The 26,701-nt window shown below is 40.3% G+C and overlaps 1 protein-coding gene across 1 annotated transcript; it reads right to left on the reverse strand.

Moving 5' to 3' along the window:
• Window positions 1–2,619: 2,619 nt before the first annotated feature.
• On the reverse strand, window positions 2,620–4,562 carry CYTL1 (cytokine like 1). Its single transcript, XM_010202652.2, has 4 exons — window positions 4,419–4,562; window positions 4,258–4,302; window positions 2,882–3,010; window positions 2,620–2,739 (listed from the first exon to the last, which is right to left on the reverse strand). Exons 1-4 carry the CDS (start codon window positions 4,560–4,562, stop codon window positions 2,656–2,658), a joined length of 402 nt encoding a protein of 133 aa, XP_010200954.1. The 3' UTR covers window positions 2,620–2,655.
• Window positions 4,563–26,701: the final 22,139 nt, after the last annotated feature.

Here is a 26,701-nt window from a genome sequence, read left to right on the forward strand (position 1 = left end):
ATGCTATATTGCAGACAGAGTGTGTCCTCGTCAGTCATGAAAAGGCTAGTTACTAACTAAAGCAATGCAAATAAAGCAGTGATTTCTTCCTTTTTTTCCACTTCCAAAGACTTCCTGCAAGCTGTTTTGTCCTAAAGAATTTAGGCCATATTTTCCTTACAAATGTAATCAGCCTGAGCTGGAGAAAATATATTTGGAAGGTGTTTGAAGGAATGGGAACGTTATGGGAAAAATCTGGAGCTAGGATCATGAATTCCATAAAAAATGGACTACGGAAAACTTATTTACTTCAAAAAAGCAGGAAAAACAGTAGTTATGACAAAATGCACGAGAAAATCCACATCAAATGCTCCATTTCAGAAAGAGTGTGTCCATGCAACAGGAAAGAAGCAGAGGTAGAAGCACCACATTACCTGCAGTGACTTTACCCAGGATCCAGTTCCAAGGGCAGAGTTATACAGGTTTCTGTGGGAAAGGAAACATTCCTTGCTCTGTAGTCTGCTTGCCAGGTCACAATGCAAGCTTTACAACAGACTTGTGTTTAAAATCCATGACAACTGGAAGTGGAAAAGCCAGTCAAAAATGAAGAGTTTCTGCTGCCAGCTTCCAAGTATGTGTACTGCCCAGTCCCTAGGTTAGCTCTGCAAACCCTATGGCTTGCTGTGACCACACCACACTTTCTTGCACGATGCATTCATAGCTGTCTTTGTATAAAGGTATGAAAAGCAGAGGCTGTGATGTGGTTTTGGTACTTGTATGGAAATATATAGACCTTGGTGTTATCCTTGTGTGGCTTGATTCCCCAGGTGGTGATTGAACCTCTGGTTAGAGAGAGGAAAATCTCGAATATGGAGACTGACAACAACTGGTTCAAGTCAGCCTGCACTTCGCCTTAAGCCAGGGAGCTGCAGTGCTTACATGCACCCTATATGAGTATCAGGATCCCTGCCAGCATGCTGACTGGTGCCCTTATTCCAGGACATGGCTGCTGCTGAAGGATTTGGCCTTGAGCATGTCCAGCTGATGCAGAAAAAAATGGCATTGATATATCTAGTGTGCAGGATTTTGTACAGAGATTGCTTTCTTGGAGAGCAGAAGGTTACTAAAAGGTAAACTAAGCAATAATTTTTCTGATAGTAGGACTATCTGAGCTGTTGCACATTTTTTAGTTTGGCCTGGTACTAGATCAGATTTTTGAACTTGCCACTGTCTCTACCAGGTGCCCACAGAGACACCTGGGTGGAGCCCTTGTAAGCTCCCTGTGTGTGGAACAGCTCATCTAGAGGAATAGTAGGGTCAGCACCATTTTTTTTTTCTCCCTTGCACACGTTTTTAAATTTGAATTAATGTTATGACTTATTTCCATAACAGTTGTAAATAATTTTGGTTTATACCATCAGCTATTCACTGGGACAACAGGATGACAGAGGAGCTGCAATTGTCACATAATCTCATGATAACAGAAGATGGGATTTTTATAAGACATGATGAGATCACTGACCAAGTCACCAGGGTTGGCAGTGCTATGGACGAACAACCAGCAAATACTGTACAGCAGAGAGAGGAATCACTTGCACAAAGAGAAGGAAGAGACCCTCTGAGGTAATAAGCAGCTACTTCCAAGAATATCGCAAAGACCTTTTCCGTTCTTGGCTCCTAAGAGCTGCTGGGTGTGAAGTTCTCACGTCCTTCGGATAGTGAAACTCTGAAACTATTATCTGGAAATTTTATTAATCTCAGTAGCTCAGTATATGGGCTATGTCTTGGCAATCTGTCCAAAACTTAGTAGGTTTTCTGAGCAGCTGCCTCATAGCTTGTATTCTCACAACACAGAAATGGTATTTGTAAAAGAGCCACTAATTTAGTTAAAGAAATTGTTTTCAATGCAGAAAAATCCTCACAGTAGAAACTTACACATTGTCAAATCACGCAGACACAGCAAAGTTTGTATTGCTATGGAAACAAAGCTAAAGATGGTTTATGCTGTGAAAAACAAATTGCAAGTGACTCTGAAAAGTATATTTGTAAGAATGACACCTTTTGAGTTGATCTTGAAGACATGGTGTAACAGAGGCAACTTGGGTCAGAAGGCTGGTTTTATTTAGTTTTCCACAAAGACAGGTTGCTTTCACCTTTATTCTTACAAGTCTGACATAAAAAACTACCATCATACATATACAAGCTATACAGGCAGAGAGACATCTGCCAGTACAATGTTACACTTCTCCTATCAAATACTTTAAGAAAAACAAACATGGTCCCCTCCATTCCCATCTAATAAAAGAGCTGCTAAGTCAGGATAGAATATTGATCATAAAGTACTTTCTTTATATGAATCTAGTTATCCATAAAAGAGTTAAAAAATCCCTAGCACCTAATACTTAAACAAAATACACGTTACATATCGACCTAAGCTGAAATACCTTGCCAAATGAAAAAAAAAGCTCTCCAACCCTAGTTTCCCTAGCAGCTCAGTAGGTATGCAAGGCATGCAGTTCATTTCCTGCCAAGACAGAGAAAAATGGGTAGGTCTGAGATCGTATTGCTAGTGTGCTTGAAAAAGACCTCAGTTGTTAACATTGTAGTGACTATACATACATATTTTGAGTCAGTCTCCTTGAAAATTTCCCATGTATAAGTTTTGGGTTGACTCTCTTAGCTCTCAGTGATGGCAGGCTCAGTGGGAGATGGAATCGGATTTTCCAGAGCGTTACAGTCATCAGTGAGGAACACCAAGTCCTGGAGAAACAAAAGAGAAAGCTAACATTTATGAGGAGAAAGACAGAAGACAGCACAGGCCCTGATCCACTTTGGCTGGTCACAGGAGACAGGGAGATACAAAAAGCAAAGACTATGTCCCCATTGGTGCATCTTGACCTACCCTTCTGCAGTAGGAGATCATGATGGTGTACAGGCTCCGGGCTTTTTCCTTCAGCTCACTCACTTCAAGCACTGTGTCACATCTGGGGTATGCCACAAACTCGCGGAGTCTTGCCAACACACAATAATTCTGCAAAGCACAGAAAAGAGGTATGTGTAACCCTGCACAAACATGCATTTATGTTTCCTGTTCACCACTTAAAAAATTCTTACTGCCTCTGTGGGAACCTTCAATTTCTACCTCTGTGTATATGTAATCTATCTAACCTTTAGTTAGGAAAATTAACGGTCAGTATTTCATAACAAAGATGTTTGGTCCAAATAAGTGCTTGGTGCAGTTACCAACAGAATAGGTTCACTGTCTCACTTCTAAGAGAGTACCTGATTTAGCTGCTGAACACATTCTAAAGGTCTCACAAATGTGATTCCTCTGTTCCTGTACAAGAGGCAATACTGTGAGCACTAGGCAAAAATTTTTGGAGTTATTTTTACGTCCAACTTTGCGTTTTCAAAACAAAGCACAGCTGATATGGGTTTCACAATGTCCTTGTGAAGTGGGTAAATACATATCCCAGCTCCTACTTTAAAGCACATATTGCTTGGTCTTCACAATGAACGGAGTCACAGGCAACTCCGAAACTGGGACGTAGAGGGTCTTGTCTTGCAAAACTTCATGGCGTAGTTGCCTCCGGCAAAATGTGTCAGACATCTCTTGCTTTGTCTGATATTTTATATTTTTCATTTACTCAGTGGAGCACCAGGAAAAAAAGCAAAATATGTTGAATATCACAGTGCAGAACACTATGACATAAATGATGTATGAAAGAGATAATTTTATCTTTGATGGGAGATGACTACTGCTATCTTTTATCAATATCATACTTCCGTATTCTCAGGCACACTTTTTCTTTCTGAAATCAACAAGCGGCTATTTAAAGCAGGAAAAACCAGCAAGGTATTTCTGCACCTCTTTTTTATTAAAACTGTAGTGCCAGAAGCCACTCATAACACAAAGTAGATTCATTAAGTGAAGAAAGTTTATTCTGCATTTCTTCTTTTAAACTACTATTCAAAGTTTTGTTGCACATATTTAACTCCTGAAAAGGCTCTGTCACAGTAAATTAATAATGTACAAATGGTAATAACTTCAAAATATCAATTCCATCATTTTTGAATTTTTGAAGTAAAATCTCAGGAGCTTCACAGGGATTTTATTAAGGTTCAAAATGAGATATTTTTGTCACTCCTCTCTCTAGTTAATTAAGCTGTTAAAAACTCATTTCAAATCACTTTTCTGGGTAAAATATTAAGAGTTGTTATCTCTTTTCATCACCTACTTTTACTGTGCATTAGTTAGAAAGAAGCGTGAAAACTTACATGTATGTCCAAGTACAGCCTGGGCAGCGTCTCCACACATAAGTCCTGCAGGAAAAAAGAAAGATCCAGTGCAGGGTTTTTTGGGTTTTTTTTGAGAGAAGCTTGTGTCAGAAGAAAGCAACCTGCAGTGTCTTTGCAGGAGGTGTTTTTAGTAGACTCACCACAGATTTGGAGGTCTGTAACTCCTTAAAGGACTCCGTAATTTCTTTGCTCAGCGACAACACCCTCGAGTAGCAAGTTGGAGGGGCTGCATTGGCTAACAGGGCAGCAGAGACCAGAGCAATCAGGCTCAGCAGCATCTTCATTGTGGGGAGCTTGGCCAAAAGAGGAGGAGGGAGGAAAAAAATCACCATTAGTGGTTAGGTGGTGACTGGTAAGCGTCAACGAGTGAGTTTGACAAGTCAGCCCCCAATTAAATAGTCTCTTGCATCAGTGGAAAAAAAAAAGTCTGGGGGTGGTCTGAACGGCAAATTTGCTGCCATTTTAAATTTCCTGCCAACCTATGAGGCAGAGCTGCTCCCACTTTCCTGCCTGGAGAAGGCAAAGGAGAGAATAAGGGTAACAAAACCGAATGTTACTGACACTTTTCATTCCAGAAAGAAAACGACATACTGCCAAGCAACAGAAATATGTGTAAGGAACAGCATAGGGTTACCAATGTCACAAACCCTGATCCAGTATGTGCTTTGGCACATGTGCCTCTTTTTTGATGTGATGGGTTGACCCTCTCTGGACTCCAAGTGCCCACAAAAGCCACACTATTACTCCTCAGCTGGACAGCAGAAAGAAAATACAATGAAAGGCTTGTGAGTTGAGTTAATGACAGCAGGAGATCATTTACCAAATACCATCATGGGCAAAACAGACTCGACTTGGGGAAATTAGTTTGACTCCTTGCCAATCAAATCAGAGTAGGATAATGAGAAATAAACCCAAATTTACAAACACCTTCCCTCCACCCCTCCCTTCTTCTTGGGCTCAACTTTATACTCAAATTCTCTACCTGCTCCCTCCCAGCAGCACAGGGGGACAGCAAATAGGGATTATCAGTTCATCACATGTTGTTTCTGCTGCTCCTTCCTCCCCAGCAGGAGGACTCCTCACACTCTTCTGCTGCTCCAGTATGGGATTCATCCTATGTGAGACAGTCCTTCCTGAACTTCTCCAACATGTGTCCTTCCCATGGGCTACAGTTCTTCATGAACTGCTCCAGTGTGGGTCCCTTCCATGGGGTGCAGTCCTTCAGGAACAGACTTCTCCAGCATAGGTCCCCCACAGAGTCACAAGTCCTGAGAGTAAACCTGATCTGCCGTGGGCTCCTCTCTGTCCAGGGGTTCCCAGGTTTTGCCAGGAGCCTATTCTAGCATGGACTTCCCATGAGGTCACAGCCTCTTTTGGGCATCCACTCTTTCCAGCATGGGGTCTTCCCTAGCTACTCAGCTATGGGTGGGTCTCTGCTCCACCGTGGCCTCCATGGCTGCAGGGACAGGGCCTCATCATGGGCTGCACCATGGGCTCAGGGGAATCTGTGCTCCAGCACCTGAAGCACCTCCTTCCCTTCTTCTGCACTGACCTTGGTGTCTGTAGGGTTGTTGCTGTCATACATTCTCACTGATCTCTCTGGCTGCCATTGCTGCTGAGCAGCAACTTCCCCCCCGCCTTATTAAATATGTTATCCCAGAGTTGCTATCACCATTGCTCAGCCTTGACCAGTGATGAATCTGTCTTGGAGCCAGCTGGCACTGGCCCTATCAGGTATGGGGGAAGCTTCTAGCAGCTTCTCATGGAAACCACTCGTGTAGTATCCCCCTGTTACCAAAACCTTGCCACACAAATCCAAAGAACACTTGAGAACATAATGCACAGCTATGGGATTACGTAACCTGTAGACAGAAAAATCCTTCCAGGACTGATGTCACGTATTGACAGTATTAATCACACTTGTTTATCATCCTTAGCAAGTCTGAACACTTATCACTGTTAAAGAAACCTCCCAGATATCTTTTAACCTATGCAGATGCTCACAATTTCTTAAATAAAACAATAGTGCTTGTTATAGCTGCTTGGGGAGATCTATGTATTTACACATTCATGTTCTCAGAATGAATACATCTTTATATGGCTGTCATAAATCTGTAAAAACTATTTTGCTTTCCGAGTTGAATTTATAAGGCTCTATTCCTTTATTGGATGCCAGACAGGGCTGAGAAATCCAGATGCTGGGATGTAGGCCTGAGGCTGAACATATGTTGTTCTTAAATGTTAATTGTCTTGTAAAATGAAGGTAGCCTTGGATGAAGAACTGGTTATTTCACAAGTTAGCCCCCACCTCCAAAAAAATCCCCAACTCCACGCCACCTTTCAAATTCAGATTCTAGCTAGGTGTTAACCAAAATAGTAAAGTATCTGATGAAGTACTACAATCCTCTAGCACTGTAGCAGACCAGGAAAGCTCATCTGAAGGTAAAAGAAGGGGAAGTGGCTGAACACCTATAAAAGAAAAGGCCTTCTCACTAGCCATTTGAAAAAAAATAAGAGTCTTGAAAACTAGTTTTGTGGAAAAAGAAGTACTCTATATGTTGCAGAGGACTCTGATTTAAATCCACCAAAACATCTGGCACAAACAGGGAAAGACAGCTACATACTACTATCTTGTTATAAATTTATTTGCTTCCATAAAGAATGATTGGTTTAGTAATATCATGTGCTCTTCAATGTTAAAGTGGTAGATACTCAGAGAGGAATACTTGGGAATCGTGGTCAAGAGGAATTTAGGACTGGGTGGATGGGCTGCTGGATCTTATTTTCAGGAAAGGGAGTTGCTTAGACAGGTGAATGAGGAGGGCAGAGGAAGACAGGAAACTTCCTGAGATTCACCCAAACATCTGGATCATAGATTAAAAACACTGCTACCTAGTGCAGGTCTAGGGAATGGATGCTACCTACTGTGAACCTTGCTGGTAAAGAAACAGAGTCTTAATCATCATCTCATTATTGTAAAGAGTAGCTGAGGCTAGGAGTGAAATATTTTACTTCTATCACATTCTCATTTGGCAAGCTGCTAAGATGTAGCTGCTCTGCCAGAATAGCAGTCTTCTTAACAGCATAAACGCTCTCATGGTACAAGAAGTCAGCAAACCAGCTGTTGCTAAGAGTAGCTTCAAAAAGAATCTTTTTTAATACAAAACAAAAGCAAGTAATTTACCCATATTAAATCTACAGCAATGACTCCATTTAAAATTACATTTAAATACAATGGATCGTGTTCTGGAAGTGAGATGTCAAAGTGAACGTGACAAATGTGACCTCATAGCTACTCTTTCCCTGACACAAGGACACTCAGAGGAGTGAAAATTCAACACTTGCATAGCACTGAGGGCTTACAATTTTTGCCCAAAAAGGTGGTAGACCAGAATTAATTTATTTCTCAGTTTCTAGAGGCAGAGGTTTTGGGTTGGATGGCCATGTTCTGAGATAGTGACAAAGGGAAGGGGAAGGAAAGAACTGCCACCCATTGTTCATGTCTTTGTACTTGAAGTCTGTCTGGCTCCACACTTGCAGCGTGTGTATCCACAGCTCTTATCTTAAGAAGTAGGATTTGCTCAGCCTCTCACACTTGCAGAGATGCTTTGCCACTGACAGGCATGGGAAATGAGCCACCCATCAAGTTTCTTATGCAAAACAGGGGAATACAAAGACTTCTTGAGCAACCAAGCTCTTCTTGCCTGAGACAGCAAAGCAAAATCTAGAACCAGACCTCACCAAAACATTTAAAGCAAATTTTAAAAAATACTTTATGTTTTGTAACTGGACAAAACTGCTGAAGTAATTTGCTCTGAAGTTATTGCTCAGCTGCAGTATTTCTGTCGTGTGGTTTCTACTCGATCCCTTGTACACTAACTTAAGGAAAGCTATCTGTGATGGATGTTCAACATTTTTATCACTGACCTGGATGAGGGGACAGAGCGTACCCTCAGCAAGCTGGCTGATGACACCAAACTGGGAGGACTGGCTGATTCCCCAGAAGGCTGTGCTGCCATTCAGCGGGATCTTGACTGGCTCGAGAGTTGGGCAGAGAGGAACCTCATGAGGTTCAACAAGGGCAAGTGCAGAGTCCTGCATCTGGGGAGGAACAACCCCATACACTAGTACAGGCTGGGGATTGACCTGCTGGAGAGCAGCTCTGCAGAGACAGACTTAGTAGTCCTGACTGATAATAAACTAAACATGAGCCAGCAATGTGCCCTCGTGGCCAAGAAGGCCAATGGCATCCTGGGATGCATCAAGAAGACTGTGGCCAGCAGGTCAAGGGAGGTTCTTCTCCCCTTCTCCTCTGCCCTGCTGAGGCCTCATCTGGAGTCCTGTGTCCAGTTCTGGGCTCCTCAGCTCAAGAGGGACAGGGAACTGCTGGAGAGAGTCTAGGGCAGGGCCAGCAAGATGATCAGGGGACTGGAACATCTTTCATATGAGAAAAGGCTGCAGGAACTGGGGCTGTTTAGTCTGGAGAAAAGGAGACTGAGGGGGAATTATTAATATTTACAAATATCTAAAGGGTGGATGTCAGGAGGTTGGGAAATCCCTTTTTTCTATTGTATCTAGCAACAGGACAAGGAGTAATGGGATGAAGCTGGAACACAAAAAGTTCCATTTAAACATAAGAAAAAACTATTTCACCCTTCAGATGAGAGTGTCCTGGCACAGGCTGCCCAGGGAAGGTGTGGATTCTCCTTCCTTTGAGGTCTTCAAGACCCACCTGGACATGTTCTTATGCGACCTGATCTAGGTGAACCTGCTTCTGCAGGGGGGGTTTGGACTAGATGATCTCTAAGTTCCCTTCCAACCCCTACCATTCTATGATTCTATGTCATTGCAAATAGTGAAAAAATTGAGCTATCTCCGTAAATAAAATGAGTTTTTATTGGATGTTTTGGTTTGAATTCTTTTTGTCAGGAAAAAGGAAGGATCAGAGTTTAATTTCCTCACCTAAGATTTCTCCTCACTGGGCTACAGTACACCTGTAGTCAATGCTGATCCAGATGGATATTTTCCATCTACCGGTTCATCAGCACTTCTGCACGTCTCAGCATGCAGAATATGCAACTCTTTAAAAAAAACACAAAAACCCAAATATTATCATCTCTGTAATTTTCTATTTGTAGCTTATCAGCAAGATTATCCTTGAACTATGAGTTCATTCAATTTATGGTCCAGATATGGAAAAGAACTTCTTTTTTTCTAGGTGGCTCACTGTTAACTTCAGGAGAACTTGCTTGTGACACCAGACATTGGGAGTCCTTTCAGTCTAAAGCACCTAGCACAACTCTGAACCAGATACGCAGCTACTGAAGCCTTTGAAAATCAAGCTTCTCTTTTCAGTGACTGTTTTTATCCAGTCACATGTAAAGCTGCCTATTAATTCTAGTGTGCATCTTGCCTTGGGCAGAGTAGGACTTTAACAAGGAGACACAAGCTGTTTTTCACAAAGGCTAATAACACCTTATAGACAATATTCAAAATGGACATGAAAATAGACTTTAGAGCTATAGGAAGAGAAGGGGCACAGATCAAATTGTGTTAGAGCAAAACTCACCCAAGAATTACCTCTATGGAGAATCTACTATTTACAATTCTTCCAGTTTGTGAGACAACACTTAGGATGGCATTAAAAGGGGGCACATCAGGAGTCAATCAGTACCACCGTAATTGTGGTGATCATCATGACATAGACATCAACACAGACACAGCCTCCTAAATTCAGTGAGCAGATGAGGGCTCCAAGAGCTCAGGACACACACTGTCTGAGTTTTGCATTAACTCTTGAGGCTGGTGATGTCACTACAGCCTCAAGTTCTATTTACAATACATTTATTTACTCTTTTATAAGAAAAATTCCACACAAAGAGCAGACACGTGGGCTGAGAGGAAACTTAGAAGCCTGTTATGACATAACTCTGTATAAATTTAAAAAAAGAAATAAAATTGAGCTATGTTGCCCTTTGCTTCCAAGTTGCTGAAAACTCAAACAATAATATTTTTCTAAAAGTCAAAGGACTCACTATGCGGGTAGAAATTCCTCCCATGTTTGAGCCAGAGCCTCCACCAACTTTTGACAAAAGGCCTTTCAAGTTGCTGATTTCCTAATACCAAAATACACTTGATTAATGAAAATGTTTATTTTAAAATAGTCGGGGCCTTCCATGAGACACCTCATGAAACGAACTTCTGGTTACATTGAAAAATAGGAAAAATAAAACCGTGTTTTACAGAGAAAGCATTGTGTATTTAAGGAGTGAGTCAAAGTCCCATGACTCAGCTGGCTGTTGAGGCAAAGGTGCCACTTCTTGCTTCAGAACAGAGCAAAGCTGCTCTGCAGGCTCTGGTCTCAGCACAAGGCTTTTTGGAAACCCTGGTATTTTTATTAAGGTCTCCTCTGATGTGTTTTTCCTTGCTGGGCAGTGATGCACCTTGTTGAGCCTTTTTGTAGGCATCAGCATTGAATTTTGGGATAGGGATCAAGCAGCCTCAATCATTGCCTGAGGTCTCAAGGGTTTTCGAGCACAATGCTGGCAGCTGCCCTGGTACCCAAGGGAAATTTGGTACAGCAGTATGATGTGCTTGCATTGGAAGCTGGAGTAATGCAACCTGTGCCCTTTGCTCCTTCATGCTAGGAGTAAATCTTTGCTAGTGATTTGCATGGCTTGGCCAAGCTGTGGGCAATGCACAAGGCAAGTAGGACCTCAGGGCAGTTGCCAGGCTGGTGTTGCAATGCCATTTCCCCATGAGAGTTAAGAAAAAGTCCTCTTTGCTTACGCAGTAGTACAGGCTTTTTTTCTACACTGCTGTTGTTATTTTTATAAATTTACATATATATTGAGGAAACAGATGTTATCGCTCAAAAGCCTGTTCTTAGATAAAATGGTTGTAGAAGCAGATAAGCCATCTGGGTCAGAAAAAGAAACTAGATGTTCTGAAATCTGGAAGTCTTGCCAGCACAAACCTAGCACTGGACAATTTCCCTGCAGGAAAACATGGAAATGGGGAGTCCTGTACTCCGGGACAGAGATAGGACAGCCCAGATGGGTGGGGAACAGGAGTAATTTCCCTATGCTGCCTCAGACCAGTGACCAAATAATTGGCACTGGCTGTGCTCAGCAGCCCTCTCCATGGGCAGTGTGTCCAATTTGCCTCTGCAGCAGGGCAGGGGCTTGAGCAGCAGGCCTCTGCATGCCCTGGGGCACGTGAGACTCGGTGTGATGGCATGGCCTAGATGGCTCAGAGATGTCTACACAAGTGTCTGTCACTGAGGCCCAGGTGTAGCACAGCTTCTCTGTGTCTTGGTTGCTGTCTGTGTAATGGAGGTAATGGTATTTCCCATGGAAGCTGTGGGAATGCAGCCATCAACACTGGGGAGACAGAGATTACAGGGTTTTTCACCCTGTCAATGATACTCTTTTCAGTGACTTGCAGAAGGCTTATTGATTCAAGTAATGCAGGATTTAGAGTCTTAAGCCTTCACTGCCATGCTAAGAAAAAGAGAATTTTACTTGGGAGTAACTCACAGAACTCTCTGGTGAAATAACACCAGTGCTTTCAGTCTGGCTGGATGTGGGCACAGGCAGAGCTGCCTCCTTTCCTCCTGGCAACACACAAGTGCCTTGTCTGTGCTCTGTCTGGGCTTTGAGACCACTATGTGTGTGAGTTATCTTAAGGTAATACCCTTCTTTATTAACATTGAAGTCAGGGCCTTGAGAACAGGGTTTTGTGGAGAGGCTCTTGTTCAGCTTTAGAACAGTGCTTGGCAGTAAAATCAAGTTATTCATGCTTTCCTGCCCTCCCCTTGCCTTTGCTCCCTTTCTCTCTCCACACACATATGCAAATGTGGCAGATAGCTCAAGGACTTATCAGTACTGGTCAGCTTCCCACCCTTCCTAATTAGACTCGAAATGAAAAATTATGTCAGCCAGTAAGGAATGTATCAGAGGTGATACAAATAAATGTATTAATCTACCAAATTTGACCCTGATATAAGTTCACTGGGGGATTGAAGGGCTGCAGAAACATAAGATCTGAGTCATCTGCTCTCTGAGGCTGTCCCTCCAAGGAGCTCTTGTCTATTCTGTGGTTAATCTACTAGGAGATGAGTGACTTAATTTTCTAGTACTGGTATTCCTGCACCTTTCAGAAGTTTTATGTCACTAAAAGAAAATAAGTGGATGAGAATGAAAGTGCAGCTCTGTATAACGAGCTGGTCCAAGCCAAACAGGAATCCAAAGCGACTTCTCTGTTGAACTACAGCCTGCGCAGGAGCTTTTGAGTAGCTGTTTAGCATACTCAGTGTTCTATCTATTCTTGCCTAGAAACCTGCCAACGTCAAAGCTTGTGTTGCTGTGTATATTTCTAGATACAAACAACAGTTCTTCCAGCAGGCTAGCACAATCGTGAGGTAAAATAAATTCTCATCTCAGCTGGCTGACAAGATAAAGTACGGGTCCATATAACACATCACGTCTCCGCAGTTCTGCTTCCTTTTCTATACACTGCTTTTCACGTTTTATATTTAAGCATACTGGAAGAAATTCTGTCATGACTGAAACCATGACACAATTCATAAACTCCTGTAGATCCACATTCTCACTCCAGATTAAAACTTGGGTTCAGTTCACCAGCTTTAGTAGCACTAAAGCCCTGAAACTCAAGCAAGAGTAAATCAGATGCATTATTAATTGTTTCCCTCAGAGAGCATTACCTTTTAGAGTCCTGTCTTTTGGAGACACAAAACAGGTTCACGGACATCTTTGTCATTGCCCTAAAATCAAATGATGTAACAAGTACCTTGTAGAGATGTAACTACTGTTCTATAGTACAAAAATGTATAAAATGGAGTGGAATAGTTGATGATCTGTACTACTGGGTAAAATCCAGAAGTGATGAAAATAAATGGAATTTCATTCTGTTTCTAAAAAATAATCAATAAAATTAATAATTGTAATTTTGTTCTGTAAACTTGCTTTAAAACAGTATCTGAGCATGATAGAAACTGGTGTCAATACCAGACTGTGTTTCAGATGTAATTGTCATTTAAATCTGAACTTCGTTCTTCATTATAACTTTTCTATTTTAAATCCTTTTGATGAAAATAAAAAAGGAGAAAGAATCTCATTCTGCTTCTGAACCAAGTGTAATGAGTGTCCAGATGATTAAATGTCTGTACAAGAATGTTTTTAGGTTTGTTTGTTTAAACATAGTGACTAAGAAAACAACTGAAGACACATGAAATGTGGCTCCATACATGCATGGTATAGTTGATAGTTCTCTACAGTGACAAGACTTGTAGCTTGCAGTAGGGTCTTGTCTACACCAGGCAGTTGTCCTGCTGTCCAAGTAGGGACAGAGCAGAGGCTGTGTTGCCCCATCCATCTGGCTACACTTAGGCAGCATTCAATTGTTAGTTTAGAAAACATCTGTAAAGATGAGGTGCCAAACATACCTCGGGGCAGTGGATGCCAGGGAAGAGATTGATGTTGGTGGTCACCAGCTGGCTCAAAGGCGAGTCACATCCAAGGCTGGCTTGGGGAACTTTCACAGCAATAATGTGTCTACTTACTGTCATGGTTTTATAAAGCTTTGTTTTACCCTTACAGATATTCCCAAAAGGAAAAAGAAGTAATGATACAAAACCGAGACAACATTACAGCTGGCTAATGTACTGAGAAAAGAGCCAAGAGATGGCACAAAGAGAATTATTTTGAGTGAAGAATCACCCCAGTTGCAGTGTTATGTCTTTCATGTGTAGAACAAGACAAGGTCTTTAACTCTAAACTTTTAATTTTGGACCATTAAGCTAATTTCCATTAGAAGAGTAATCAAATGAACATTCATTTTCCTGCTTTCTATTTGCCTGCAGCTTTTCTTGTTTTGTTTTGGTTTGTTTGTTTGTTTGTTTGATGTTTGAGAAGGATTGTGGCTGGGGAAGTGAGAACTTGGCTTGATTTAAAATGTAAATGCAATTCTATCAATCTTCCCCTCTACTAATAGGCTGCCTGGGCATTTTAAGGGCATATAGTGAAAAGGAAACTGTGACTGCTAAAGAAAAGCCACCCCCTGCTGTTCCTGTTCATATTTATTTTACAATCAGCCCATTGAAATGGTGTGATTCACACTCTGATGCAGTCGTTGTCTAGCTGGCAAAGTCACTGGTGAATTTAAAAAAGTTTCCCAAGCTGAAAACCAGGCAAACTGCATTTGGGGCAAAAAGCAATCTTATTTATCAGCAATGAGAGTTAGTGAGCCACTGCAGCAATCTCTCTTGTTGAGAGCTGAGGCTACCCTGGTAAATGAGAAGTTCTCTTGAAATAAGAACCCATCTTCAAAAAATTGTGAGAAGTGTGTTGCTTTTGAAATGTAAAGTGTCCTCCTGATACACATATACATAGAGTATACAAGAGTAAAGTCATGCTAAAGCTTGCAGAGGCAGTTTAAATGTTCTTTGTTAAAACATTGTTCCTCAAATAAATAGCTTCAAAAGGTTAAAAGCAAGTGTGAGTGCACAAGAGGGAAAGAGGTTGCCCAATTCCTCAGTAATCTTGGCTAAATACTAAAGCAAATCCTGTCTTTTTGCCTTAAATGATCCTGAGTTAATATATTCATCTACCTTATAGTCAAGTAGTTTCTGTGAAATAATGACTTCTTGGTAACACAAAGACACATGGCTGAAGCATTACTAATCACAGCCTATCTTTGTGACAAGTATTACCATATATCCTTCCACTGATATATCTTAGAACAAAAGTTCAGAAGCCAGTATCAACATAGAAGATCAGAATAACCTCAAGAAATAAATAGAAGTAACTAAAGACTGGATTAATGGAACTAATGAAATCCAATAGTATTACATGTTTGGCTATGAGGTTTTTCTTGCCTAGAATCTCTACTGTAACGCTGAAGCTCATTATATGGCCATGATAGAGGATGCAAAAATACATACCAAGTTTATAATTAAGTATTTTCTCAGTAATCATGAGATAAATATTCGCCCCTAGTCAGAATTGCCGTGATAAAGGTGAATGGAATCTTAGGATGTGTCAGAAGAGTTATAACCAACAGGAGCAAGTCAGAATTGCCATGATAAATGTGAGTAGAATCTTAGCATGTGTCAGAGGAGTTATAGTCAGAAGGAGCAAAGAGATATTGATACCGGTGAAAAAAGTGGGGATCTGCTCATCTGGCACATTACATACACTTTTGGTCACCCGTGGCTGAGGAGGATGATTCAGGTGCAGAAAGAACGGTGAGAATATTCAGTGAACAGGAGACATGAGATAATGTGGGCATTTTCCCCTTCTATCTCCCTTTCCTTGTTGCCTCAGTTACTTTTCCAACAGCTGGGTCCTTGACCCGGTCTTCCGGCAAAGCCAGCTGCTGACTATGTACCTCAGGGCACTCCAGCCCCATCACAGCCTCCCTTGCCCTCAATCTATTCACATAGCTGTTACTGGCAAGTTCTGTGATAAGGATGGAAAAGGAAGTGGTCCTGTAGAAAATGTCTTTTCGCATGTACATCCCAGTTGCTCAAAGTAGAAATGCAGGTACACAAGGACTGCAGAGTCCAGGCAAACTGGAAACTGCCGCTGGGTTGCCAGTTGCATTGGGCACCAGTGATCACTTCTTTGATTGATACAAGAACTGAAGATGCAGAGGCTTTCCAGGAGAGAGTCCACTGCTGCCTGAAATAGAGGCTGGAGGCCTTGGAGTCCAGCCCAGAGAGGGATATGGTAATGCACTGGCCAGAGAAGTACACTTTCCTCACCAGAACCTAGTCTGAATACAGCACTAAAAATGCTGTGCAAGCAGTACTGTGCAGCTACGCCCTACTCTCAGAAAGCCTGGGTTTGCTCCTAGAGAATGTGAAAAGCACATGTACAGGCACCACAGCAGCTGTCACACTATGAACTGCACTCAGAACATCAACCCATTTTATTCAATAATTGTACACTAACAAAAAAGGTTGGCATCAACTTTGTTTACATCAAAAAGACACAGTTTCAGTTCTTCGTATTGCATAATTTAGGCACATGAGCTTCTATAATAAAACAATGTGCCGGGTGGAGAATGATAGCATTGTCCTCACCATTTTTTGTCTGACATGGAAGAGAAATGAAGCAAATAAGGTCAAAGAAACCAAACAACATTCAGGAAAGTATCAAAGTGATCAAAGTAAACATTTTGATTCTGTTTTACATGTACTTTTCAAAGAAGGGTTACATTCCCAGATACAGCATGTCGGTCCTTGATGCCAATAAACTGCCTCTGTTAAGCATTGTACTTTCATAAGAGTGGGAATAAAAAGACAATAATTTTGTGAGATGCATTTTCTAAGCCTTGCTATCAAGTGTTGAACTTGCTAAGAAAAGGCTAAATGTATTTTCTGCTCTCTGAGGATGTTGAGTCCTCATTGAGAGAGACCTGATGTCAGTCTTGAGTAGCCCTGTAGAGGAATCAGCATTCACAAGCACGAGGAAAAAGCTCTGAGATGATATTTTTGTTCATTCGTATTTAATACACCTCTTTGTTAACAGACCAAACAAAAATAGCTCCTTACAAAGCGTATAGAATATGTTTAAAGACTGGTTTGGAAAACATGCATAGTCATAGTCCATCTATAGCTAGAAAATATTGATTTTTTTTCATGTATTTATCTCCCATTCTTTTCAAAAAGAGATAGACAAGATATCAAGGCACCTGATCTAAATGTCCTAGAGTAAAATATTATTTTTGATGTTAGAACTTGGTCGTTAATGATGTCAAGCATGAAGCTTTTCTTATACCCAGGTAGTATGTACTCCATCTCTGTCTTTCTAAAATCTGAGTTGCTGAAGCAACTGTAAAGAACAAGATGCTTCCAGGGAGGTACTTTGTTTAGCTGTGCAGACACATTCCTTCAGGAAATATTGAAGCCAAATCACACACACATACATACACACAGGCACTGTATTAGAAGAATTCAAACCTTGAACAGAAAACAAACCAGTACTGGGTCTGTAGTCTGCACCTGAGTGTATGCTGAACTGTATTTTTCACATTTTTCCTTGTTTTCACTAGCTGGGGCTGCGGACTGATATCAGTACTTTTCAAAGACAAAAAGCACTGCCCAAGAACAACCCTCTATCCTCTGGCCACATCAGAGAAAAAAAAATAATAAAAAATAGAATTTACACATCTAGCACTTGTTTTTCTTGTGTATGAGACAGACACTGGCAATGGCAATTGTTGTAAGTCAGAATTTGCTGCAGCATGAACATACAGCGTGTGACTATGGAGCAAAAATGGCGCAAGACAGGAGATAAGAGAAGACAGACACTTTTTTATGCATTCTTTCCTTTTGTCCACTGAAGATAGAGCTATGAGAAAAGTCAGGTTCTATTTAATTCTGGCACTTCCCTTGGCAGCTAATGTCAGGAATAGAACAACAGATACAATAACGTGATTAAAGATATCATTCTGATCCTTGTTTAGGACATGGCTTCTGCCCTTAAATGGAACTGCTAACAGGCCAGAGATGCTCTTAAACCAAATGGCATTCTAATGCTTTCTTTTTTTAGAGTGATTTATTTATTGATCTATTTTTATTTATTAAATATTTATTTCTCGTGTTTTTAATTTATTTAACTATATTTATTTTGTGTGTTCTAATCACAGGAAGAAAAGACAACAGGGAATTGTGGTCTGGATGCAGACAGTTTGGATGAAAAAATGTGGGACCAAACCATGAGAGATGCCTCTGCAGGCAGCCCCAGTGATAGACATCCCACCTCTGCTGCTCAAGCAGAGCCCATGAGTATCACAGCTCTTCATGTCAGTGAGCTCAAGGACTGTCTTGGTGCTTCCTCCATTACCAACTATCCCAAAGGGCAACAGAGCAGAGGAAGAGCCAGAAGGTAGATGGTTCTAGCTTAAGTGGAGAAAGAGTCTAAGAAGTGACAGTGTTTGATGCTGGAGTGATGCAGAAAAATGTTTGCTCTCAGAGACAAAAACATCACAAGCCTTGCAATGGATTTTGCAATCTGTTTTGCACAAAGACATTGCTGGGTACAAGTACTAAACTTTCATAAGCATTTTGGGCAGTGTTGAACACACCATCATTTCTTAGCAAAGGATTCTAGTAATTAGAAACTAGATACTTAACAACTAGGGTAAATGTAATGTAAATGAGGGCATTTCTTTCTCCTTCAGATTGTTTTGCTACTTAAGCTGACATTAAACAGTAGGTGTAACAATTATATTGGAAGAAATATAAGCTAATTTTGGATTAGACTGCTGATGCTGAGAGAGTCTTCATATAGAACTGGTGTATGAATTTCTTAACTTTACAGTGTAATGCATGAAGGAGTTTCAACTGTGCCAGAGATCAGCATCTGATACTGACCTCTTTTCTAAAGAAAGCAGTCATTAAAAGGAGAAGATGATGTTCTTCTCTGGGGGAAATCCAAGGCCTACATCCAGTAAAACTCTTAAAAACATGTGGATTTAGGCACGTTATTGAATTTAGTAAGAGCACTCTTCTACTTCAAACTGTGTGTACACATGTGCCTACAGCATACATGGTAAGAAAAAGTGTTCAGAAAAAGTTCTTAGCAAATACTTGTGTACAACTGCTTAGTCAAGTGAACTATGCTTTGGTTGACTCTATGTTGGAGATTTAACTGCATAATTCAGAATCATCTCTATTAAACCATGTGGCTGTTGGCCCTTCTCAAGCATAGATGCCTTAGGGAATGAGGTTTTTTTTTTTTTGCTTTTGTTAGTTTGTTTGTTTATGCATGCTTTATTTTCTTAATTCCTTTAGTCTTTTGGCTCACTGCCTCTGGCAAGAGAATGAAATCTCCTGTTAATGTAACTTACTGGAGGATGTTTGAAGCACAGAATACAACACTACTTGTGATTAACTACTATGCTGCTGAGAGCTGGAGACTAATTTCCAGATGACATATGTTGTTAGCACTGCTCAATGGATTACAGCTTAGGGGGCAAAGTTTTAGATCAAGACTCCCACTGAGCTAGAAGCTGTGCAAACATGTGGTGAAAAGATTATTTTTTTTGTGTCACAGAACTTTGCTATCACCTCTGCAAACTTCTCTGTTCAACCTATTGCTGTTTTTCTCCCAAGATTGTTTCCTTACATACACTAATAACAACTTATTTTCCTTGTTTGGCAATTGCATGCCTTGCTTAGTATCTGTTTCATGAAATCAATACATGAAAAATGACTGTGTTAATATGCTAGATTCCTTGCTGGTGTGTTTACTGGCATCATGAATCATTCCCACTTGAGAGAGCAGATTCAGAAGGTAATAACATTTCTCTCCTTTCCAAGACACTCTATATTCCTAAGAACTCTGCTGTTTCTAGTGTTAACACAGGCAGAGCATATACATAAATCTGAAAAGGTCTGGATCTGATTTGGGTGGTGTTGCTGACAGGTTTGGGGGTTTTATGTACATGAGATGCTCAGGCTGGCCAGCTTTTCCTACAACTTTTCTTCTCCTTAGAAGAATGAATGCTACTTTTTATATTAACTGGCAATATTTAGGATGAATAGCACATTGTCTGTATCAGTGTTTCTGAATGGTTTCTCCTGTTTGGGTCTAAACCTGAAAAGCAAATTCTTCCTTTTCATTACCACCTTGGTACTTGGTGCAAAGAGAGAGCTTTCACAGCACTGAGTGGAGAGCTTGTCTGTCCTACTCTGGCCCACATATTCAGCTTCAGAAAGCCTCAGCTTAGTCCTTGCTGTGGGTGAGCTGTCATGTTAATGTCCACATTTCTCTAAGGGACACTTCTTTCCTGTTGGACAAATTCCAATATCAGCCACTGGACTGTGTGTACTATATGTTTGAGAGACGTTATCTTCTCTATGGTGGCTTCCATCTTGATGACAGTGAGGACTGCAAGTGAAATATTGTGAGCTGGTGCCTTGCTGAGAGTTAAGCTGAAAAGCCTTAGGGCACAGGGAAGTGGGAGAGCACAGAATGAACTGTGAGCAAGCGATCATGCTGGTAAATGACTAGTATGTTCTGCACTGATATGAATAAAGCAAGCAAGCACAAGCTGTATGATCAATGTTGTCCTTTTGGCAAGAAAATAAATTAACACAATCAGATGTGTTTTAAGCACAGTGCCACTGCTTTGGAATTTATTCAGCAACAGACCATACCACAGCTGTTGAGGCTCAGGTAGCATGTAAAGCAAAATACAAATAAATGGATTGACCTTTTCACCATATTTTACCCTAATTTCTATGATTCTGACCATTTTTCTTTCCTAATATTCCTTTTCAAAAGCAGCTTTTAATTGGATATCATTGAGTTACATTTGATACTTCAGTAACTACACACAGGTAATCTACACACAGGCATCCACACATCCGTGCCAGGATAGATGTTGCTGGATACTCTGTTTTCATTTGATCAGTGTAGTGTAGGTATAGTCTGACTCTTCTGGACATACTACCTTGCAAATAGTCCCCATAGTACCCTTCTTAAGAAAATCAGGTGTTTTCTGTTCTATTAATTTTCAAAGATCAACTGAAAGAGAATTGCTTTGAAAGCAGATAAGAAGCATGAATACCCAGCTTTTTTTAAAAGGAGAGATTTTGTAATGCTTTTGTGTTGGTTTTGAGAGAGGACATGTTCTAGAATAACTACAAGTATGGTTGCTAGTGTTTGCATAACACAAGTATTTAAGCACCCCAGTGAAGTCAGTACTGCATAGCTAATGACATTAACAGATCAGAAGCAATGGTGAAAGAAGAGGAACTGAAAATGGTATGTGAACAGTTACTATGAGTGTTTATTTGCTCCCAAACTGCTGACATGCCCATGGGCCTTAGGAGATCAACATGAGCTGCAGTGGTTTGCCCTCTTACACTCTTGCTGCTGCCCCATTCTCAGGAGGTGATTCAGATGGAAACAGACAGAACTTCTGCAAAATCTTAATTTGTGAGCACATTCAAAAATGTTTTTGCCTGGAACGAGTTTCCCTGTTCTACGTGAGAAAAGGTCACTGTTGGGTTCATAACAGGAACAGTTTATATAAACAACAAGCTTCACCGTGAACATAATTTTACCTTGCGTTTTTAATCCCTCTCCAAAGTCTATTGGTCTCTTACTGAAGATTCCTGTAGTTTTAGCAGTAAACCACAGCAGGATCCTTTCAATCAATAGCAGTGGCGTCACAGCAAGCAACACCAGTAACACATTTCTCTCCTAGCAAACACACTCTGACTTCATTTAGACACACAAACCACCATCTTCCAGATCAGCAAAACAAAGGATCCAAACTGAGATGAAACAAGACAGATAAACAAGTTGAAATATTTTCTTCCTGCAGAAAAATAACAAAAATATTTGCACTTTGCCTACCTGCAGGAACCTCTGTTGCTCTCCATGCTCTTCTTTGTAGTGTTCCTTCTCTCCAGACTGAGGGCCTTTGGGTGCGAAATATGATCCTTCTTGAACCTGTAGTTGAAAATTTCTCGTGTTTCTCAGGAGCCCTGAAGGGATTCCAACTTTTGGGAACCTTGGCACTAAATGCAATAGTTTTGAAAAGCTACCTTCCATGATGTTAATAAGATTTTGGCTTCAGAGCAATAGAAGCAGGAATCCTGTTTTCTTCAGCTTTATTTCTTTAATTTCCAGTTTACCATTTGCATCACCACTTTAGCCTCATTTTCTAGCTTGAAGACACAATGGGACTTTCTTTATAGAAAATACAGGGACATAAGAATAGATGCTGCAGATGGCAGTCACTACTGAGCATTGCTGTCTACTGAACAAGGATATTTGTAACTCTCTACTCATAAATGTCTGCTGAGATGCAGGAGGCAACTACCTTTATATGTATTCCAAAAAGGATCCTGTTGGAAGCTGGTGCCACTTCTAGGGTTCTAGTGTGATTTACAGTTGTCTATGAATGTTACCATACTCACAAATGCAGTCTAAACCTATTTTAGAACATTAGCCCTGAAGAGAGGTAAAATCACATAATTCATACAAACCCCACACATTACATTGTGTCATCAGTTGTAGAAAATACTTTCAAATATAGGGCTGTACTACTTTCACTCCTCCATTCTTATTTATGGAAAAGTCATAAGAAGCTAGAAAAGAAAGTCAAGAAAGATATGAAAGAAATAGCCTTAAATGATAAGCCCAATTGTGAAAGTTGCAGTAGATCTGAAAAATATTAAAATTCAGACCAAGCTGTTGACAGTTTCATTTCATTGGAGCAGGAGAAATTAAGTGTGAGTCCATCCTGTGTTGGGTGCCTTTTCCTCCTCTGTCTTGGCTGCTAGTGTCCTGAAAAATCAGAATACCAGCATGTAGAATGACACTAGATTTGTATTTATTTAAATATTTCATTAGTTTTAAATTTTAAAATTAATTTTCAAGGCATTAAAAATGTTAAAATTAAGGTATTTTTAACCAAAAGCCCAATTTAAATGTGAATTTAATACTTGATAGTAGTTTCCTTCCTGAATTAAAATGTCATCACACAGACTTCTCGAAGGAAAACAGTGCTATAATATCTGACTAAAGGAGATGTGGCAGAATAAGGAACTTCTTCACATAATAATAACTTGTGATAGTGTTGAATCAACAGCATCTACAGGACTGCATATACAAGGAATCCTAGAAAACCACAGATGTGATAAGCATAACCGATTTTCCACTGCTGTGCCGACTACTTTGTGTGGAAAAAGTCCCTTCCCCTTCCTAACCAAGCATGACTATTCCAAACTGGAATTTGGAACAGCCCAATTGTACACTAACAAGAAAAAAATTGCTGTTGCAAATGTCTATTATTCTGCAGGTTTACCTCCAGGAGTCAGGCTCATTTCTCACAATTGACTGATTGCTAAGGACAGCTGAGATATGTAGCTACAACCTGCTCATTGCTTGCACCTGTGCACTGGTTTGAGGACTTTTAATAGGATGCCTCTCCTGGTACTTATACCTATTTTCTGTTTGAATCATTGCTTGAATGTAAATTGAGATGAGCTGGAGTGTAATACAGATTTAAATGCTGAGTTGTCTGTACATAACAGACTTTTCTTTACCAACATTTTTTTCCATAAACTGCATTTTTAGATTATTTGATTTTTTAAAGGAGAGAACCGGTAAATTCTGCAATCAATTCCATGATATGCTGCTTCAAGTCCATGAAGGAATTTTGGGAAGGAGGACAGGGGATTGGGGGAGCTCAAAGAAAGTCTAAAACAAAGGTTAGAATCTCTTTAGAAGCCAGGCATCAGAAACATTCTGGAGACATCTTCTCCATTTATATTAGCAATTAGTTCAGTGCTGTGGGAGCCTATAATGTCCATACTGTATGTGTTCTGGAGGTTTCATTTAGTCGAGCTTTAGTCTGATGCCATGTCCGATACCAGTCAGGCTGCACTATGTGCGCTCCTAAAGGCCATCTTCTAGTTTTGATTCATGTCAAAAGACTCCAGATTATGTTCTGAGACTGCACCATGATGCAAAACAAAGCACAATAAATGACTCAGCTGTGAGATTTGCTGGAAAAGCACACTCCTGTGTCAAACCAAACCAGTAACGTAGATGTAGCCAGTGCTGGGGGAAGAAAAATCCATCTGGTCACAGTCCTAGGGGACAGAGGGAGAACATCTTTGCAATAGTTTCACTTGAAGGAAATTCTAGACTTGAAAAGATATCCATATATTGATGGAAAGCTTTATTAGTTTCATTTTCTTCCCTTGAACTAATGCATGATCTGGGGGCAAAGGAGCTTAATTTGTTCATGGGAATATGATTTCTAGAGATTGGTGATGACTGTGGCTGTGCAACAAAGTTCTGACAGATAACTGTGCTGTTGCATTAATTGCATGCTTCCACGAAATGCAACTCCAGTGAGCAGCAAAATGCTTTCTCATGCTTGTGCGTGACCAAAGGTAAATTACAAGGTGCCAGATACATAACTCCTGCTATTTTTCACAAGGTGCAATTACATATCTTTAACTTTCCAAAGCCATATGGTTCTCAAGCACCATTAAGCCTTGCTCACAAAGCACATTTAAACTTATCCCTCCTGCTTTATTTCTTCTACCATCCTATTGCACTGATTATGGTCTAGTATGCATATATAAAATGTACCTGCAGGAAATCTCTTTATGAGATAAGGGCAAAGAAAAACATGCTTATACACGAAGAACAGCAAAACAAACAAATCAGAGGAAAATATACAGTTATCAGACATCTTTCCTTGGGCTGCAGTGTTATTCTCTTAGTTTTTTTCTGAAAATTATCATAGTGTGATAAGCAATTAAGGCAGTGGCAAAATGCTACACTTTATAATGTCAAGAGCACTTACAAAAGTTTGGATTTGTTCAGCAAACACAACCTTCACATTTGGTCTATTGTTTCTGTAAATTTGAATGTGATTTCTGCCCCTTTTGCTGCAAACTTGAACAATTAATGAACACATCTATCAAGGCTTCACTCTGACAGATTTTAACAAACAGCTTGAATGGGATATTCAGGAAATAATGTTTTTCTGTATTTTACAGATCCAATTAATTTTGGTAACAGTTCCTCCAGGTGCCACTTTTGTGAACAATTGATTTTTATTTCTTTTTTTTTTTGCTCAGTTACCTACGTACTAAATCATAGTTTCTCGTACAAAGCTGAACTCACATAGGTTTATGTTGTGATCTTCAGCAGATTATTTCTAACCACGAGCTTATATTTTCTTATCTCTGGGATGAGAACACACATCTTGAATCATTTTAGTGTTTTATGTCCAAAAAAACCTACAGCAAACTCCACCAAGAAAAAAAGTGTATTTATGCTCTTCAGAAGAAAAGAAACAGGAGAGTTGTAAGTCTCCCTGGCCCCTTATTTAGTGTTTTACCTTAATAGCCCAAATGTAACAGCTCTAAAAGAGCAGACTCTTAACTATTCTGTGAAGTAGGGCTCTTCATCACTTGAGCAACTTTATGAGTTCTTGAAAGACACTCTGCAGGCTAGGAAAGATTGGGAAGTCTATAATTTTACCTCAATCAATAGTACTGATAAATTACTAGTCATAAGAAAGGATGTGACAAAACACAATAGGACAAGCTATTAACAGAGAATCCCCAGTGCTCTAGATACAGCTATAATACATGAAGAAAGGAAGAAAAAAAAAATCATTAAGCGGTAAATCTTATTAAACAACTAAGATTGAGGGGAACATAAACCACACAGGGCTGGTACAGACTGTGAAAGGGAATAGCTGGGCTGTTACAGTGCAGGGTAATGGTGCACCTCCAAGCAGCAGAGCATCCAGAGCATGCTGCTTGAGGAAGCACTAATCTAGTCTCATCTCCTTTGGAATATTTGCTGTGGGGAAAGGCAGGAAGTATCTTAGGTTGCTGGCAAGATCTTGTAGCAGCTGTGTTGTAAAAAAAGCCAACACAGCTGCTCAGGAGACATTCTGGAGCTGTATATCACTTCCCTGCTCTTGCTTGGACTTTTTCTTCAGCAACACTTACTCCTATAGTTCTGGGACTGGAACCAGTTTGTCTTTCTAAAGAAAGCAAAGCTCCTTCAGATATTTTCATGTGCCCTTTCCCTACATTGCAAGAACCTTGCTCTGAAAAACATGAAATCACCTGATGGAGAGACAAAAAAGTATGCAGCAGTCATGAGAAGCAGCAATGGGATGTGAGAATCCCTGGTCTCAGTTTCATGCCCAAGCTGAACACAGCCGTGCTCAATCACATGGTGTTGAAGTCAGTTGATCACAGTCAGGTCCTGTGGTCTCCAAAGTCTTTTGTCATATCTGTGTTTTGATATCCAGTTTAGAAAAATTCCTTTTCAACCCCCTAAATATGAAATCAAAGGCTGTGACCTAAACCTGTACAGGAGGAAGATATTTTGTCTGTGCTTCCTGTTGATGTCCATGCACTTATTAAAGACCAATCTCCTTTTTTTTGTGTGTGTATGCATGTTTGTCTCACATTGCTAATGGCTTGACTAAGCTCCCATTGCAGCTTTTCACACCAAAGTATTGTCATTGACCATAACAGGACAAACACATATAATCTTGCTTGGGACTGATACCAGCTTTCTCAAATTTCAAACATAACCGTTGGGTTTTGCTTTCTCATGTTGTGGACTTCAAAACTTCAGCCATACTAAGGAAGGAACATAGTAAAATTTCTCATAAGTTTTGCATGCTATTTTTATGCTGAGGGAAATGCATGGTGCATGCCATGTTGAATTTCACAGAAATAGGTAAAAGCTACAAAGGAGCAAAATGCTCTCTATTTCAAAGTAATTTCTACTACATACTGCAGTGAAAATTGCTTAGGGTTTATCAATCTGAGATTTAGTGTAACAGTGTCAAATCACAAGATAGACATAATGGACCTGATGAGACTGTG

This window comes from Colius striatus, chromosome 3 (assembly GCF_028858725.1).
Source record: "Colius striatus isolate bColStr4 chromosome 3, bColStr4.1.hap1, whole genome shotgun sequence".
NCBI classification, from domain to species: domain Eukaryota; kingdom Metazoa; phylum Chordata; class Aves; order Coliiformes; family Coliidae; genus Colius; species Colius striatus.